Consider the following 18,713-nt stretch of genomic DNA (forward strand, 5'->3'; position numbering starts at 1 on the left):
AGCCTATGGACAGGCCTTGCCCAAGGAAGGGCGGTTGAAAAGGGACCTAAGGGACTTGGCATTCATGTCACCAAAAAATAAGATGGGAATAGATTTCACACTAGAAAATACATTGGAGGAAATAGTCTTGGCATGGGAGTGGCTTGTAGAGTGTCATGTCTTCCCCTTTCATTTGCAGTTTGAATGAAGGATGTAACATTTAAGTCACTTGCCCTTAGAAGAATTAATGCAAATGCAGGAGTGCTTGTGTCTAAATTTTGCAAGAAGTGACTCATCATTTTGAGTGTATCAGCTGAGATCCTTACTGAGCTGGAATTTCAGAAGGCAAGCACTGAGGGTTTTCAGAAAATCAAGCCCTTTCAAAAGAGAGTTTTTTTCAAGAGGACAGTCCAGAACTAAGCATATACTTGAATGTTGCAAGGATGTAATTATTTGTGTCTTTTCCTCTCAAACAAGTTTATAAAAAGGCCAAAATAATTCATGCAAACCGTATTGATGCAACTGGAAGACAAAATAAAAGTTAAGATAGCCAAAGATTTTATTTTTCTCAGGAATGCTTGTGTATGTCTCGGCATTGTTATATGGAAAAAACAGTCAGCGTGTTCTTAGTCAAGTGTTTTCCTTGGCTCTGCTTTAGCACCTTTGGTAGCCAAGCTTCAACATCGACTAGCAAATGTCCTTGGGTAATTGGTGCTCTGGCAGGCATAGAATTGTCCCTCACAGATTAAGTAGTACATCTGTAGAGTACAATGGAAGAGATAAAGCTTTCTACAGATTGTGCTATTACAGATCCTTCAATATCATAGGAATGAATTTAGTATTTTTACTGTGACTTTCTTTCAATGAATATAATGACTCCATTAGTTCCTGGATTGTAATGACCACACCACATCTGCAGAAGCAGCACAAAGCAGACAAGACACAAGTTCTGAGAAGCTGGCAGTTTCTCCAAATACTTAGCAAGCTAAAGAAGATAAGTGACGTTTTTTTATCTTAGATGCCTTAAGTTAAGTTGGGCAACTGATTACCTGAGGTGACACGGTGACCTTGAGTTATGCTGAGCCCATACTTCCTTTTTTTTTTTTTTTAGTCAATGGGGAGTACATTGACACTGAAAAATGGATCAGTATTTTAGATTCCTAAAAATAAATGCAGGTTGACCAACATTTAAATATCAAAGTTAGAATGTCTTCTGAAAATTTGGAAACTATAGTGTTGAGCGGTCTGTTTCTAGTGGCCACCTGCTCAGGCAGGAAAGCTGTTTCATTTGGCTGGCTGATGGTTGTTAAAATCAACAGTGCCATCTTAAAGGCTTCTCCAAGATATAAATAAAAGAAAACCTACAGTGTTTAAGTGTTTTCTGATCTGAGTGATCATCAAGGACTCTAAATTTCAGCTGGCTCTGCAGGGAAACTGACAGTCATATCATATCGTAGCTTTTTCATCACTGTAGGGTGGTCTAGTGAACTGAAGTGGGAGAGTGAAGAAAGGAAGAAGAAAGCCTTTAATAAACAGCTGTATTAATGTATCTCTCAGTGCTGCTGGAAAACTGCAGACATTTTCTTAGAGAAAAAGAGCAATATCAGCACTTTCTAAAGGCCAAGTTCTTCTCTTTCCCGTGTGTAGCTCCTGTGGACAGCATTGAGTAGACCCAGACCATCCGTAACCTCAGGGAGTGTCCTCCAAGGTACCCAGTCTCCCTCTGGTGGGAGCTGGGGGTGCTCAGCACCACCTGAACCAGGGGACAGACTAGAGCTACTTGTGCGTCCCTTGTGCATTGACATGATCCTGTCCTGTTTGAGCTTGTGCCCTTCCTGCAAACTAGTTCTGAGGGCTCACTGACGTCTCACAGGTAGTAGGAGTATTTTTATGGTGTGGATTCATTGCTCCATTCTGGCAGTATAAATTACACCTAAATTGTGTTTATATTTTCTTTAAACTGACAGAGTAATGTAAGGGCTCACGAGTATGGCAAAGGAATTGAGCAGCATGGGAAAGGGAGAAAGGATGTATTGTTAGATAAAACTCTGAAGTCTTCCCTTGCAAATACAAGTGAATCCCCACTGGAAAGGAATGCCACATTAGCAGACTGGAAAAAAAGGAGAAAAGGAAATACACGGTAGGAGAATGCATGGTTTGAATTAAGATCTGAGTCTTGGCTGCCTTTTTATTTCCACATCATAACGATCAAGCCCACTTTTTACTACATAAGCCACAGGCTTAAAAGTAAATGCACATGTAATACTTTGATATTTCATGTGATAAAATTGCTAGGGAAACCCATTTCAGCATTCAAGTCCCCGGACAGAACAATCAGAGCTGGTCTAATAGAATCATAGAGTCGTTTAGGTTGGAAAAGAAGCTGCTGAGAACAGTATTCCCTCGCCTTTGCTGGAGGGAGGGATGTATTTGTTTTCTGGAGCCATCCACCCATCCATGTCTTTCCTTTGGTGTCCTGCCTCACCCCAGGACTACTGCAGCTGACCCCAGCAACTGAGGGCTTATTCACAAATACTTTTATTTGTGCTTAAGTGAATGAAGACTTTAAAAGGCCTCTTTATTCTGAGTGTGGAATAAAATTAAATCTACTGATCAGTCCTCACTGTTCCTAAGCAGCAGAATTCTCTAAAATGCCAACAGTCCTACACACTTTTCTCCCCTGTTCTTTGCTTGGAGAGCACAGGATAGCATGCCCTGGTAGCAAGCTGACCCCAGCTTTTTTGAGGAAGTCTTGAAGGGCACTTTGTGGTGCCACGGATGGGCTCAGTGGAATATCCCAGGATAAGCAGACTTTCAAATCCTGTATGATGCTTTAGAGGGCAAAATAATTATCATTGTGGCTCCCAGAATTTCACTTGTTGAGTCCCAGCGCAGAGGGACTCATCGGATCTCTGTACGATGGGCTTTCTACTGAGCTTCCAAACCAGCTCTGCTTCCAGCCAGTCAGGTTGCCATCTGGAGCATGAGCCTCCTTGTTTTATCTGGGTGGAACAGGCACGGCCAGCAAACAATAGTGTTTGTGGTGACTCCCGTGGCAGGGTTTGCCGTGTTCCAGGTCAGGCAGTACAGAGTTCCTCGGGGACTCTTGGTTTCCATTAGTGCCATGTGCCTTCTGTACCCTGGTAATTTCCCCCTTGTTTTACCCACCTAAACATAACAAGTGGGTAACAAGGGAGATAAAACTACTTAACAAAAAGCAAAATGCAAGTTTACCCAAGAAGATTTATCAAGTGGCATCTTTGGACTGATAAGCAGCAATGTAATACAAGGCCAGAGAGGTGGTGGAACTGCAGCAGATCAAGAACTGGCCAGCTTGCTGAAGGTGCGCACGGAATGGAGGAGGAGAACAACAAAGGCACAAGGGAAAATGTAGGCAAAATGTGTCTTGATAAAGTTTTTTATGTGTTTAAGGAAAGCATTATATTTAATAATCAACAGTGGTTGTGGAGAACAGTTTCTTCATCTCATCTGGCCTGGATTGTGCTGTCATTAATGTGATGTAATGTACATTATCTGACTCACTGCACATCATCGCAGTCACTGTACAAATCACCCTGCTCTCTGAGAGAGGTTGTGGTTCACGTGTTCTGGGAGTGCAGCTGAGTGTGTGTGTGTGTGCACGTGCATGTGCATATGTGACAGAGGGAGGAAAAGTGGAGGAAAAAAAGACTGGATGGCCAGGTAATCCCTCAAACTGTTTGTTTATGCTTGATAATTAATGAACACAAGGATTTGTCACCTCAGTGTTGAGGGCATCGGACTAGGGGCAGCAATTTTGCAGGTAAGAAGGCTCCAATCCATCTTCATCTGCTGATAGTAATTGGAGGACCTTGTCAGAGATTTGGAGGGGATTTATTGATGCAGTACATAAGATTTGCAGAAACAGCTCTTTGAAGGACATGGTAGTAAATCATTTCTTTTTTTCTTTCTTTTTTTCTTTTCAGCTTTTCAGAATTTATAATCACTTGGGAAATTCACTTCCTTCCCCTGCCTTCAGCTTTCCTTTAATGATGTGAATGAGAGGAGATGATCTCTTGCCAAATAGAATATTTGGGCTGATCCAATAAACTTTGGCAGGATCTGAAATTCTGTCCCTCTCTCATTTGTTTTCTTTCCCTTTTAATTAATGTTGTCTGTAGTATAAGCATGACAATGTTGTGTTGTGTCTTGTCATGAAAAAATTGGTTCTGTGAAAAAGGGGTCTCTTGGAAATAAAAAATGTCAAGGCTGGTTGAAAATAATGGCTAAACTATTGCACACCTTTGTTATCCCTAGTAAATCACATGTGCACTTGCAAATTTCAGCTGATGCCATTTCTTTTTTTTCTCTATCTGCATCATAAAACCAGGAATGCAGAATAGTGCAGAAACAATGTAAAGAGTAAAAGTTGTTTTGAAGTTGCTTACATTTTTGTCGAGTTCTAGCCATTTGGTCTGAATTTTTCTGTGCTGGCCTACCTCTGAACCTGAGAGGTGCCTGAGGGCCATTAAAGCGGAAAGGTGGCAGGGTAAGGAAACCAAACAGAGATGTGGATATCTTGAAGAAGAAAAGAAGAATATATGCCTCCTCGTATGTGTTCCTCTCCCGTGCCTGGACAGAGACCCCCGATCCCTCAGAGGTGCCGTTCTACCACCAGTAAAACCCAGTTGTGTAGTGAGGGCCACAGTGGGATCTGGGGCTCTGCCACGCTAGGCACGCTGTGTTTGGCTGCTGAGGAATGCTGGTTACCTTTAGTAATGTCAGTCCTTGTGCAGAGATGTGGAGCTGTGGAATTGCCCCCCGTAGCTGCAGGAGGCCCAGGCCTCCTCGTTCCCAGCCATCACCATACGAACTGTGCCGCGCTTGTTCTCTCATCCTGCTCCCAGAAGAGAGCACCGCCGGCAGATGACAGCAAGCCTGTTGCGACAGATGTTTGAAATGATGCTGGTGGTTTTTCCTTCCGTAGGTTGGTGAAAAGTAGGTGTATCTTGCACACCTCCCTGGTGGTACATGAGGCTGTGCTCTTGTTTTAGGGGGGAGGAAGGCAACAGGGTGTTGAAATGCCAGAGGAGATTCGTCTTTTTCTCTCTGTACATACCCATTTGAAAAAAAAAAAACCCTTTACTTTCCCATGACTAGGTTTGCTTTACTGTAGGTTTCTATGATATAAATTTAATCCGTGCCCTGTGACTTTATGTTTCTGTCTGTTCAGCCATTTCAGGGTTGTTTCTCTGATGAAAGATCAGCTGTTTTAATTTCCTTAGCAGTTCACCCTTCCCCACTTCTCTCCATTTCAGCTGTTCGAAGTGCATTTGTATCACCAAGAACTTTGCCTTCTTTCCTGTGGTGCCACAACTTATTTTTCTTCCTTCAGTCCCTGAAGAACTTGCTGATAGCACTTTGGAAATCAAATATTTAGTATAGTCCAACCTTCTGCACAGCTAAGTGCCCCTTACTGCTTACATTGAAAAGCTTTAAATTTAACTAGAAGGGTAGCAATTCCCTTTGTTTATAACCATAGCGTAACAAATTGTAGCCAATAGAGAACTATATTAGGTTGTAAATTTGTATTATGACTGCATGTTAACAGGGTGGCAATGCTTCTCCCCGATGGTGATTTTCAGCCCGGTTGTTCTGATGTACCCAAGTGTAAAGTTATTAGGGCCATCTGCGGTGTAAGTCTGGGAAGAAAAAAACTTCAGTTTTGTGTGAAGTTGCACTCCGGCAACCTGCCTGCATGTCTGCCAGCTAAACAGGCAAGGCATAGGGCAAATGGAAAAATAAAGAAATCTCCTGCAAAGCAAGCTACTGAGATGTGGAGGAGTAAATATCTCTATCATCTGGATGGGATTTCAAATGCCAAAGAGCTGACCTCTAGCTTTGTGTTTGCTTCTAATGATGACTTCTAACGGTGCTACCTGCAGAGAACAAAGACAGTCCAATTAAATCCAGGCCATCTGCATTTTATCACAGAGATCATACCAGCATCTCCGTCCTCCTCTCCTTGACACAGAAATGTGGTGAACTTTTTAATTATTTCAAGGATAAAGTGTGTTTTACTTAAAACAAACCCATCTCCAGCAAAATGGCAATTGTTCTATGAGTCTTTTTCTTTCAAGTGACTCTTCTGCTCCAGTCATTTCCAAGATATTTGGTAGCTCCTTATTCCTGCTAAGATGTTTATGCCTTGCTTAATTTGACAGCTCCCTGTGACACCTGTGCATTGGGAACATGAAGAAAATAAGTGTTCTGTCAAGTGCCTCTAGTAATTTTTTCTGGTTTGTCTCTTTCAGCTTTTGAATGAGAGAAATTACTTTCTTTATACATCATGTAAATTGTAGGTTGTTAATGGGTACTTTGGTGTTATGGACAACTCATATCAAGTGTTTTGTATGTTCTTCTGCAGAACATTTGCAGGAAGGCTAACAGTGGAACCTTTAGTCAAAAATGTGAGCATTTTCCTGCCCCATCTGTTGAAGCTTGGTTTGCCTTAAATGCAGTGCAGAGCCATTGGCTTCCGTCTCCTCCAGCTGCCATTCAGAGCTGAGAGGTGGATGAGCTGCTGTGGATTAAGCTGCTTTATTTAAGTCCCTGTCTTTAACCATGACCCTCTCTTTGCAGGAAGCTGTGGTAAGCACCTGGATCCAGTTCAGTGACAGCTCTGTTACTCCGCTGGACATTTATGACTCTAAGGACTTCTCCCTTTCTGCTGTGTCATTAGACGAAGCTGTTGTCTCGATCCACCAGAACGCTGCCTTAGAATGGCCGGTTGTGGCAGCAGAAGGTGAAGGTCAGGGCACGTTAATCAAGGTGGACATGATGATTTCTGAGGCCTGCCAGAAGTCCAAAAGGAAAAGTGTCCTGGCTGTGGGGAATGGCAACATCAAAGTCAAGTTTGGTCAGAATGATGCAGACTCTGATACAGGTGGAGATTATGATGCTGATGAGATTGAAAACCATGCTAGTGACCGGCGGCACAAAGGGTCGGACCAGGACCGGTATGGCCAGGATGGACGATATTATGGTAGCTCAGCAGAGCGAGAGGAAGGCGCCATCAGGAAAGTCAGCACCACAGCAAAATCCATAATAAAAAATAAAGTCATTAAAAACAACAGGCTGGATGGTGGCAAACTCTCGGACGACAGCCAGCTGCAGAACATTCCTATAGACTTCACCAACTTCCCTGCTCAAGTAGACCTACCAAAAGGCAATGCGGGCATGGAGGAAAATGACCTGGTGCAGACACCGAGGGGCCTTAGCGATCTGGAGATCGGGATGTATGCTCTGCTAGGGGTCTTCTGCCTGGCAATTCTAGTCTTCCTAATAAACTGTGCCACATTTGCACTGAAGTACCGTCACAAGCAGGTTCTGGTGGAAGGACAGGCTACCATGACCCATTCCCATGACTGGGTCTGGCTGGGAAACGAAGCGGAACTGCTGGAGAACACAGCAGATGCATCACCCCAGCAGGATGAGCACACAACTATTATTGACCGAGGCTCGGGCAGTGAGGAGAGCAACCAGCTCCTCAATGGCAGTGCTCAGAAGAACATTCAGAGCCAGGTTCATAGGTGTGCTGACTCAGGGGGCAAGCTGGGAAAGGAACAGAAAACTGAACCTTTACATTCGCCGACATCCAAACGGAAGCGGGTAAAATTCACCACGTTCACTACCATCCCACCCGACGACGGTTGTCCTACTGTCAACTCAATCCTAAGTAGCAATGATGATGACATTAAGTGGGTGTGCCAGGATATGGACCTGGGGGACTCCAAAGAGATACGAAACTACATGGAGAAGTTCAAAGAAAAAGTGTAACTCCTTGCTGGTTTTTTTGGGTTTAACCACACCTTGATGCCTTCAGTTCTACAGTATATATTGGGACAGAAGAAGGGGAGGGGAAGGAATCACCCGGAGAAATGATAAGGCAGTTTTTATAATCAGGGAAAGAAATTTGCCAAACTGTCCATGGTTTGTTTTTGGTTTTCACTTTGTTTTTCTGCTACTCATGGATTTAGGAATGGAATATAAATAGCAGAAAGGAGCAAGGAAATGGTATGACCAGTAATGATGAACTGGGCAAGATGAGGTTGTGAAAATTGTTTTATGGGTCATACAAATAATAATGATAGTAATATTTCAAAGTACCAAAAATATTTGTAAAAAGAAAAGATAGAATATAAAAGCATGAAAAGAATAAGCAAGAGACAAACAATAACTTGTCTGTATTTCTAAGGAAACATCACAATTACGGACATATGACCCACAAGGAGACTTTTTAGATTGTTACTCAAGCTGTTTCTTTTTATTCTTTCATTTGAAGTGAAGATGTGTCTTCGGCATTACATATGAAGGAGTAAGAAATTACCTGGGGTTTTTATTTTTACTTTTCTGTTTGTCTTGTAAGTTGAAACGAAATAGTTTTCCCTCTCATATTTTTCTTTTGAAAGCAGGAGAATTCTAAATTCACTAAGTTCACAGTGGACCAAGAATATTTTGTTTCTAAGTTGGCTATAAATAATCTCCTGTCATTTGAAGAATTCAGGGGATAAGTACTGACTAATAGTTTCCATGTGGTATCTCTTCAGAAAGCCCAAGCCTCCATTGTTTCACCCTAGCTAGAAATACGTTCTGTTTGGAAGAAGTATTCATTTTACTTTCAGGTTTGATTTGTTTATTTAGTTGTTTGTTTTAAATTTCCACAACCAAAGTTCCCATGTTTCACCAAGGGAAGAAGGTGCTGTTTTCTGTTAGCTTTTAGAAGTAACAGCTGATGGGAATGCCCCACTGGTGCATTCTGAATGTACCTGGAACCGAGAGCATCGCAGGCCAAATATGTACAGCCTGGATTTGGGGATTTTTTTGCCAAGTCCATGAATTCATACTTTCGTGCTGTGATTTTCTGTTTATTCTAATGTCACCAGCTCTCATCAAGTTCTGAAAGTGAGAAGAATGGACAGAAAGACTGATTGTCCCCAAAATTTTATTTCCTGCTACTGGGAAAGCTGGCCTCTGGACAGCCTGTTGGAAGGGAGGGAAATATTGCTGAAGCAAGATCAAGAAATATCTGGAGCTATTTTATGGATTTTTTTTTGGCCATTGGACCAGCTAAGACTGAAAAATTTAGGCTAGATTGTGAAGCTGAGATTTTGAATAAACAAATACAAAACAAGTAATAAATCTGAAGCAAATAAAAAATACTGTCATAGATTTGTTGTGTAAACTGTCTTGACTCAGTGCCAGTTTACACGAGTGGAGGACATGGATCAAAATCTATACAATGAGGAAACCACTGTCATCCAAAACCTTTTGTAACTAAAAGGAAGACGGTATATCCAGCCCTTTGGGAATCAGTATTATGTCCTGACTGTTAGCCAGAAGCACTTGCATTGTCCTGTCTTTACCATGTATTTCTTCTTCTTTTTTTTTTTTTTTTTATTACTAAACTCAGTAGTTTGATTTTTTTTTACTTGGACAAAACCAATCCTGCCACCCAGTAACATAGATGGACGTTTTAACAAGATATGCCTAGTATGCATTGTAGACTGAAAGAATGTAATATTTATTTATACATGTTATACAAATTGTAATTAAAATGCTTTAAATGGCTTGACAAATTAACCTCTCTTTTCTGAGGGGAGGGGTCTCCTTCTGTCATTGCAGTGTTGCAGTACTGCGCCCACTCCTAACAGCAGACACAAAATGTAAGCCACTTTCAGAAGAGAGAACAGAGATGTATGAAAGTTTTTCGCTGCTCTGACCCTTCTTTTGTGAAACGCTTCCCCTTCCCACCCAACACGTGGTGATGATGATGGATGGCAGAAGACAGCAGTCAGGCACAGTTCAGGGCAGTGTCACTATTCATCTTGTTCATCCTCATGCCCACCATCAGCATGAACAACTCCAGGACTCTTGCTTCTGATGTGTGCAACTTTCAAGCAGCCCAGTCATAATTAATTATGTTGCTTCTCTGATTGATACAGTAGGTTCAGATGGAAGCAAGTTTCACTGAATCACAACTGACATATACAAAGCACCCTGTGTCCCAAAGGACCCCAAGCTACTTTACAAGCTAAGCACAGTGATGCATCAGCCACACCTCGGGGATCCGTATATCTTCTTGGGAAAACGCAGGTGTCTCTGAGGTGAAAAAGGCATTTACAGCACGGAGCTGCAAAATACAACAGCAGAGGAACAAGAAAAATAGTATGGAGCAAAAAGAATACACCATGGTAGCACAGAATGTAATTGTTCAAAGTGCATTCTGAAGAAGGCTGTTGATGTGCTGAACAGCCCCTCCTATAGCAGGTGTGAAATGGCTCGCTCAGGGGCACTAGCGCAGCGCTGGCGGAGAGGAGGGGGGTGGTGACCAGCTCAGGGTTTGTAGTCTCTGCACCCTGACTTTGCTCTTTGCTTCTGGCAGCTGAGACTTTACAGGATCAGAAGAGGAAAGGGTAGCTCCATCTAACACAAACCGTTGGCTACTGAGACAAAACCTTCTGAGGAGGATTCATCCTGCTCTGTATTTTCACGATGACGTGCATGTCTCTCTTGGTCTTGCTATCTCACTGTATTGTCTAAAAAAGTATTCCGCAGTGAATGAAAATTATTCCTAATTCACCTCACCCCCAAAAGCTCAAGTGCTTTTTTCAAGAGAGAAAAACATGTCTTCATGAAATTAAAAGGGAGGGGAAATCAGAGTTTCCCATGAGAAACTATTTTGCAATTCCTTTTCAAAAACAGTGATGTACATTTTTGTTGAAAGACACACTGCTGTATTAATGCAGCTCCGACTGGATTCAGCATTCCCAAAGACGAGCAGAGCTCTTCTGTTATGAATAGGAAAATTACAGCTTATTCATTGTTTCAGTATTCACTGAAATAATCACTATTTTTTGCTTTGTTGACTGCACGTATAGTTCTTGGTCTGTAGATTCAGGCTTAGGCAGTTTGTCTGAAATAACTACCCGTTGGAAAAATTAATTGTAATGTACAGTGGGTGATTCTTGCGACATTGGCCAATACACCCAGGATGACTCCTTGAGAGCAAGATTTCGTTGACTATTAGCCATGTGCCAGTTCTCAGTGACAGTATTTTGTCATTATATTTAAATGAGAAAAAATAGTCTCTGTAGATTCTCTCCAAAGCGAGTGGCTTCAGAGGCTCGTGTGCACACAGCGCGGCGACTGCAGCCTGGAGCACTTGCCCTGCACTGGTACGTGCGGCATTTACACACACAGCAGGGGACCCTGGGCATTCGTTACAGTTCTGACTTACTCATTATCTTGCCTGTGCCTTAATAATCATTTTGCAAACGCTGATAATCTGTACAACTGCCAACATGAGCACACGCGTGGCCAAGGGGAGAGGCTTAAGCAGCAGTTTCTGCTGCAGGACTCGGGGGCGGTCAGCGCAGCCACTTGCCCAAAGCCAGTTAAACGGCAACATAACATCCCTGAAGCACAGAAAATGGTTTTCTCGTGCTTTTTTTGCTAACACATGCCTGTTCTTGATGGCCTTCTAGTAGCTGAGTTATCAACTGATGGATTTCAGCCGGTCTGCACATTGGGCACACGGTGGGGGCGTAAAGCTGGAAGAGGAAGGCACCTGACACACTGTCTGGCATAACATGGCATCGCTCTGTGGCGAAGAAGAACCGCTGCTCCAGGTTCTGTGTTGTATATGTGATAGTAGTTGAAACATGGAAAATATTTTCAGCCAGGGCATGATCTGTTTAACAGCAGGCCCACGTGGCACAAGGGTGGTGGGAGGAGGAGCCGGGAAGGCTCTCCGGTCCCAAGGTCCTGCACTTCCAATACTTTGTTAGTCCCAACGGCAGCCTTTGTGTGGAGACCCACACCTGCTGCCAACCTGCGCGTCAGCATCGGAGCCGCGTGGCAGAGCCGTGCTGGCTGGCACCAGCCAGGAGCCTGGACCTTTGATGTGATATATATGAGAATTCCCTGACCAGGAAGGGTATTAAAGCTGCTTTGCCACATGGTGGAACTGTGTGTTTCCCAGGATGAGGGGTTTGTTTGCACCTGCCATGAAAGCGGGAAGAGGTAAGAGTACCAGGAGTGCTCTGGAGACTGGGGTGGGATGGGGCAGTGCCTGCCTCTCCTGGCACAGCCTGCTCTCTTCCTCAGCAGCTGGAATTGTTTCATGCATCATGGTACCTGCTTCGCTAACACTTGCCAGCCTGGCTGCTGCAGGGAGAGCGGCTCCTGCTGCTGTGCATACCCACTGCCTGGGTCAGGGCTGGCTGAGCTGCGGAGGGCTCACTCCCTTTCCCCGAGATCCTGGCACCGTGCTTCTCTCTGTTCTTGGTAGGTCTTCAGCCCAGAGGAAGCACAGAAGAGGCCGTTATTTTGGCTCCTGTAACTTGTGACTGAACAGGAGCACATCATCAAAGTCATGTGGCCTTTGCAAAGGAAGACAGGCTGTAATTGAAGAGACAACAGAGGGAATTAAAAAAAGGGAAAAACTCAGCCCTGCCTTCACATTTAATTTTTCTGAAGCTACAGAACATGGTGCTTCAGAGACAGATACTGAAATCTTTCAATTTATCTTCCACTGACCAAAAATTCTGTCAAAGCCCAATTCTGAGTGAGCCACCATAAATGATCATCTCAGCAGGGAGGAAACCACCGGGCTGTGAAATATCATTTATTTGAGAAATTCACATTGGGTCAAATGCCAGGATTTACATTTCTTAAGCTTTGCTGTGCTGCAGTTACAAAGGCGCTGGGACGGGGTGCAGAGCATCGCTCCTGTCAGCATGCCTGACGTGCCAGATGAGGGGAGCGAGGAGTGCCAGGGGCGCGTGGCTGCAGAGATAACAGGCAGCAAGGTACGCTTTGCTGTCAGGGAGCCAAGATGGAAATTCATTAATAATAATTTGCACTTAGAGGAGAGCCTTTCATCTGAGCAGCTCAGTGACTTGCAATTGTTGGTAAAGGATAAAAATGTGAGCAGGCTGAAGGAGCCCTGTTTTCTCAAATGAGACGGTGCCGAGTGAACGCGCTCCCCTTCTCCAGTCCCGGAGCACAGCTGTACCTGTGTGGGGGCTGGCCTGCCTGCTGCAGGGAGGTAATTAGTGCAATCACCTGGTGCAGTCAGTAAGGAGGAGCCCAGCCTGCTGGGGGAGAGGACAGCATTTGGGTTGTTGCAGGTGGAGGTCAAGCACTGTGTGAAGGCAGGGCAGCTGGTGGGGGGTGTTGTGGGCCATGAGAGGTGGGGGGTAGCACTTGCAGAAGGAGGAGGAGGAGCAGTGGATGAAGGTGAGAGAAGAAATTAATCTCGCCTGTTGCTGTGAGGCTGCTGGCACCAAATGGAAAAAGTAAGTTGAGTTTTGTTTGTGGATTTCTCATTACTGGCATGTGTTTGGAGGGAAGGAGAAATCTTATTGTGTGCTTAGGTGTCCCAGCTTTGGGAATCGGCAAGAGAAACTGTGTGTTGATCATGCCTTACCTTTGGCAAGGGGAAGGTTGCTACTGGTGGAGTAAGATGCATTTTGCCTGGTATGCGCATGCGTGGGAATGCCTGGGTGTGTGGAGTCAGCGTGGTGTGTCCTGGATCCTGACTCCTCCTGATGCGGCTTAACTTCTAGGATGGCCATATTCCTTCAACCATGGAGCACGCCGACCTGCTGTCAGCTTCTAGAAATACTTTGATGTTAATTAAATTTGAGAGATGACCTAAAAAAGGCTCTCGCTTTTGGAAAGCAGGGATGCAGTTAGTTGGTGTACACCCGGCTTGGAGATAGGACAGTGACCCCCAACGCTCGCGCACATGTATTTCTTCTTCCCTTCTTGCCAAGCTGTAAGTAGCCATAGCAGCAAGCGTGTTATTCTCTTTTGAAAGACTTCTAAACTGGATTTCTGTGCTTAAAAATCAGCTGGCAGCAAAGATGTGGCAGCAGACAGATAATGATGCAAATTACCAGATAACTCTCCCTCTTGATTACTTATTTTGGACAAACTCAGACCCATTCTTTTTATGCTTATGCTAGGGAGGGATTAAAGCTCTTTGTGTGAAACGATGGTGTCAAAGCCAGCCACGAGCATCGTGAAGACAGTATGTCTGATGTTCAGCTGAGCCACATCGAATTGCAGAGACTCCCTGCACCAAGCCCTTGGCTGCTGGAGTGGTTGCTCTGTGCACTATCAGGCACGTTGCAGCCAATCGTGCATCTTTCTGGAGGCACAGTAGCATTATTGGAGATTTTTGGCAATTTTTTTTTTTTGCACCCCTGTATTTTCCCCTCGAGCCTATACCTGTAAGTTTTCAAGGTAGCCAGTTTCAAGCAGGCTGCGTGGCTGTTTAGGGTGGTGGGTGCAGGGGATGCTGAAGTACCTCTGTGCTGGGGCTGCTGGAGCAGCTTCTCAGCCCTTCTGAACCTCATGCTGCAGGACAGCTGCGAGGGTTGAATTTAGTCCCCTGAAATAATGTGAGTGGCAACTGAGTTCCTGGAAGCCACGATTTGGCTTGGAATCCTTTGGAAACAGATTGCAGCACCATAATTATCTGGGCACTGCTGCTTGGCTCCAAGTGAAGGGGAGGAGGGAAATCTCACAGAAAGGGTTTGGTAATTTTGCCACCATCTTGCCCATGGCCTCATGGAAGAGGCATCTGGCTGACGGTGCCGGTTCTGTCAGCCCCATCAAACTCCACTCCTTCAGGGCTTGCTCCTTTCACCCTGCGTATTGTAAACTGCCACCTCGCTGCCTGAGATTGCCGATTTAACTTTCAGCATTACTAATGAAAAGCCACTGGTACAAATCCATGTTGTTTGGATCTCTTGTGGAGTGCGGGGAGGGGGAAGGTGGAAGGAGGAAGGAGACATGGGCAGTTCATGTTGCAGAACTGAAGAATCGAGACCAAAGTCCCAGGAGAGAAAAGATAAAGAAGTTGTATGAACACTAGGACAGCTTTCTTAGTTTGCTTTTGTAACGTATGTGTAATTTCCCTGACTGTTGTGGTCTTCCCTGGTTTGGAGGGATAATTTCCCTGGTTTGGGGGTGAGATCTACACAAGCCTCCCCGGGCTCGGGATGGCTCCGTTGCCTGACCCTCGTTCCAGGGAGCAGCAGCGGCACAGCAGGTACACAGGACACTGTGCTAACACCAGAGGAGCTGTATGATGAGCGGTCCCATTGGTAAGGGCTCTCCGTACAGTGGATAATCTGGCTGTATGTGGTAGGACCTGCCCCTGGAGTAAGTCACTAATTGTATGTTTTCTGATGACGGGGAAGATGTTGGTTCCCGGATGGAGCTGTGCAGCTGTGAAGCTCCGGCTGGACGGCGGCGCTGCCAGGCAGAGAGCCCCGTTCGAGACAGACGGGCACCCAAAATGCTGGGCAGCTCAGGGTTGTCACTTCAGTGCCATTTAGCAGCAATTGCTGTAGGAGCAGAATTATCTGGGGACTCTTCTTTGGTTATGATGACACTATACATCTTATAAAGCTGAGCTGAGGTTACCATAATGATGAGACTCTATTAATTTAATATGATATCGCTACAGGGCCTTTTTCATGAATTGTCTGAAAAGATTAATATTCTTTAACAGAAACACTCTGGCAAATCAAGTCACCACTTCCCATTCTTCCACCCCTGTGTTTTGGGATCTGCCATTTACTTTTTCCATCATGCCTCTAGGTTCGTCATACCGCATCCACCAGCATGGTGTGAGTTTTACGTTGGTGTTTTTTTTTTAAGTGCTCCAAAAATATCTTCCCTGTGTTCTAGGGCATTGTGTCTTACTGTTTTAAAGCCTACTATTACTTAAATAAAATGCAAGATCATGTTGAGGGAGGAGGGAAACGAGCAGGTGTGATAACTGACAACTTCAGGGCTTTCCGAAAACCCGATAAGCAGGCTAACATAGAAGCTTCCACCAAATGCTGAGCAAAATGGATTTGTTCCCAACTGGATTTTATACCAACCATTATAAGCCCAGACATCTTCTCCCATACAGGGAGTGGTGTTGCCCACAGCTCTACCTGTGACTGGCAGGGCTCTGCGGTGTCATTTGTAGAGCTGCTCTTTTCCCACGGGCAGTACCAGTGGGACCCGGTAGCTACGCTGGGTACGTGTGAGTGAGGGTTTTGTTGCTGCGTGAGCTGCAAATGGCTCTGAGGAGATAAAGGAACCTGAATGTGCTCTGACTTCAGCTCCCTGCGAGGCTGCCCTGCTTCCTGCGCTCCGAGCAAGAGCCTGTGGACTCTGGGGGCGCAACCTGGTGTTGACCTGGTGCTTGTGGCTAAAGAGAAGATTCCTAGGTGCATGCTAATGAGGTACCAGTTCATCTCAAGTAGGAAGAAATTAAAAATTTAGGTAAGAATTAGGAGTGTGTCACACCATAGGAGTGGCCGAAGTGAACTGTCACCTGCGCCGATGCGTGGTTGTCCGCCAGTGCTGGGGCTCCTCGTGGCACAGGCACTTACGTGTTGTAGCATTTCCCATTCGGTTTCGCAGAACTTCATGTTTGCAGAGGTCTGTGAGTGCAGATGTCTTGGAATCCAGGTTTTTGGAGAGCCTTCCACGTGCCAGGTTCCTTCCTGGCAGTCCTTCCAGTAACATCATCTGTCCATGAAGTAACTGCTATAACAGGGCTCATGTTTGTTCAGATGCCGCCTGTAGAAGGAGCAGGTCAAAACAGGGTTCTGCTTAGGAAAGCCTAAAGATGCGGAGGCTTCCGCCGCCCGTACAGTGGGGCCAAGCAGGGCTGAGATACCCAGGCTAGTTAAACCGAGGTGGCTGGAAGCACAAGGCTAAAGATGCTGATGTCCTGTGCTCAGCGCCGCTCTGCTCGCCAGGGTGGGTGTGGGGATGTCCCATGACACAGGGACTGCTGCGGTGGGGTGTAGGACCCGGGGGGCCAGGCAGTGCCATGGGAGCCCCACACGCAGGGCATGGCCAGCTGCACTGTAGTTAGGTGTTCCTGCGTTCTTCTGGTCCGTAAGTAGGTTGGCATATATTGTGTGGACCTGTGGCAAGCTGTGTTCCCGTTTGCATGACCTGCTGGGGAGTGGTGGGGAGGAGAAAGTGAAAGTGTGTGGGAAGAGCAAAAGGCCCGTATGTCTTCCCAGCTTTTGTCATGTCTTAGTTCAGTGTTTTTAATACCCTACTTTAAATTGCCCTTAGCTTTGGATTTATGAACCAGGTTATGCTTTGATAAAATAACCAGTTCTATGTAATTACAGGTTTTATTAAAAAGATGAGCGAATAAATATAAAATGGAAAAGGCGTATTGCTGAACTGATCCAGTACAATTTTCCTAAACTACCAGAATAGAATAATGTAGCAATCAAAGGCTGCTATTAAAACTGACTTTATAAATCAGTAGATACAAATTAACAATTCACCAAATTAAACCAGCAGGTAATCAGGTTCAGTGATAGGGTTGATGCTCAGAGGACTTGCTCTGTGTTGGTCTCATTGGAAAAACATACAGAGAAGCCAAGCCCTTGCAACTGATGATCTAAACCAGTGCTTTGGCCAGTGTGGTCCTTCAGCTGGCAAAGGGCGCAAGCACATGGGAAGTGGGAGCAAATGGGAAATTAAATTAAACCCTTCCCAGGGATCTACCTCAGTGCAGACAAGCACAGAAAACTGATTTGCATGTGTATCTCGCATGAAGTTACCAGTGTCTGCAGCAAATGCATGGCCTCTTTGGCTCTTGTTCTCTTCTCCCATTCCTCCTTTACCTCCAGTCGCACTGAATCTTCCAGCAGGCTTGCTCAAGACAGGGAGGGAGTTGCAGGCAACCCAGTTTCTCTTTAGAACTCCTGGTGGCTGAGAAAGGGGGAATTTTCGTGTGATTGCTAATATTTCTGCTAGGTGAGCTCAAGGGTGAAGATTTTCTGGAGATGAATTTCACGGACTCAGAACTGGGTACTTGGCTTGATTCTAGTAATTTTACAAACAACACAGCCTCATGTTCCCTTCTGGGGTACTGCTGCTAAACGTATGAAGGCCAGTCTTTACTACAGACCTACTCTTAGCAAAAAGGGTGTGTCTATGGGGGAGGGAGGGGAGCTGAAGGCTGTCATCATCTGTCGTGTCTGGAGGTATCACAGAGATGCTTGGAGTCTGGGGGGAGAGGAGGTTGCTGTTTCCCACCTCCCCTGCTTCTAGATGGAGGGCTGTGTGAAGCAGTATCCTGCCTTGCCAGCATGATCTTTCCATGGCACAGTGAATATATATATATATATATATATATAAAATAAATGACCTTTTTCCTTCATGAAACCTGCTCAGTTAGCAGTAAGCATATGTTCTTTCAGAAATACTCTGACAGCAGTGTGAGGGCAGAGGGGGAAGGCAGCCAGGAAGCTTGATGTCAGCCTCTAGCTGAGGTAATGGACATAAAAATCTCCATATGCTGAGAAGTCACTTTAAGAAAAAGTATTAACCTAATTAGCCCATTTGTCTCTTCTCTCATCAACCATTTTTCTAACAAGTTATTTCCTGCCTTAAATTAAGAAACCAATGCAAGTAATGTCATAACTTGTGTTTTGGAGTTGCTAGCACAAGTTGTCTTGCTCTTCAGAATAAATTCACTTCAAATTCCATCTGCAGCTTTGTCCACCTCGTGTCTGTGTGGACCAGGGAATGGTATTGTGCTGAGCTGGCGCAGGGGACCCGGGATTCAGAAACCAGCCTATGGCCCTGTAGTAGGAAGGTCAAAATGAGGCAACCGAAATAACCAGGAAGGTCAAAACAAAGCCTTT

The 18,713-nt window shown here is 45.0% G+C and overlaps 1 protein-coding gene across 1 annotated transcript in view; it reads left to right on the forward strand.

Annotated features, from left to right (window-relative positions):
- The window catches only part of TMEM132C (transmembrane protein 132C), a 221,495-nt gene extending 211,882 nt beyond the window's left edge, over positions 1-9,613 (forward strand). The window contains exon 9 of the mRNA XM_055797587.1: positions 6,601-9,613. Coding sequence (XP_055653562.1) covers positions 6,601-7,797 — 1,197 coding nt within the window. The 3' untranslated portion in view covers positions 7,798-9,613. The remainder of the gene's footprint in view (positions 1-6,600) is intronic.
- The last annotated feature ends 9,100 nt before the right edge of the window (positions 9,614-18,713 follow it).

The sequence above is a fragment of the Falco peregrinus genome, chromosome 2, assembly GCF_023634155.1.
Source record: "Falco peregrinus isolate bFalPer1 chromosome 2, bFalPer1.pri, whole genome shotgun sequence".
NCBI classification, from domain to species: Eukaryota; Metazoa; Chordata; class Aves; order Falconiformes; family Falconidae; genus Falco; species Falco peregrinus.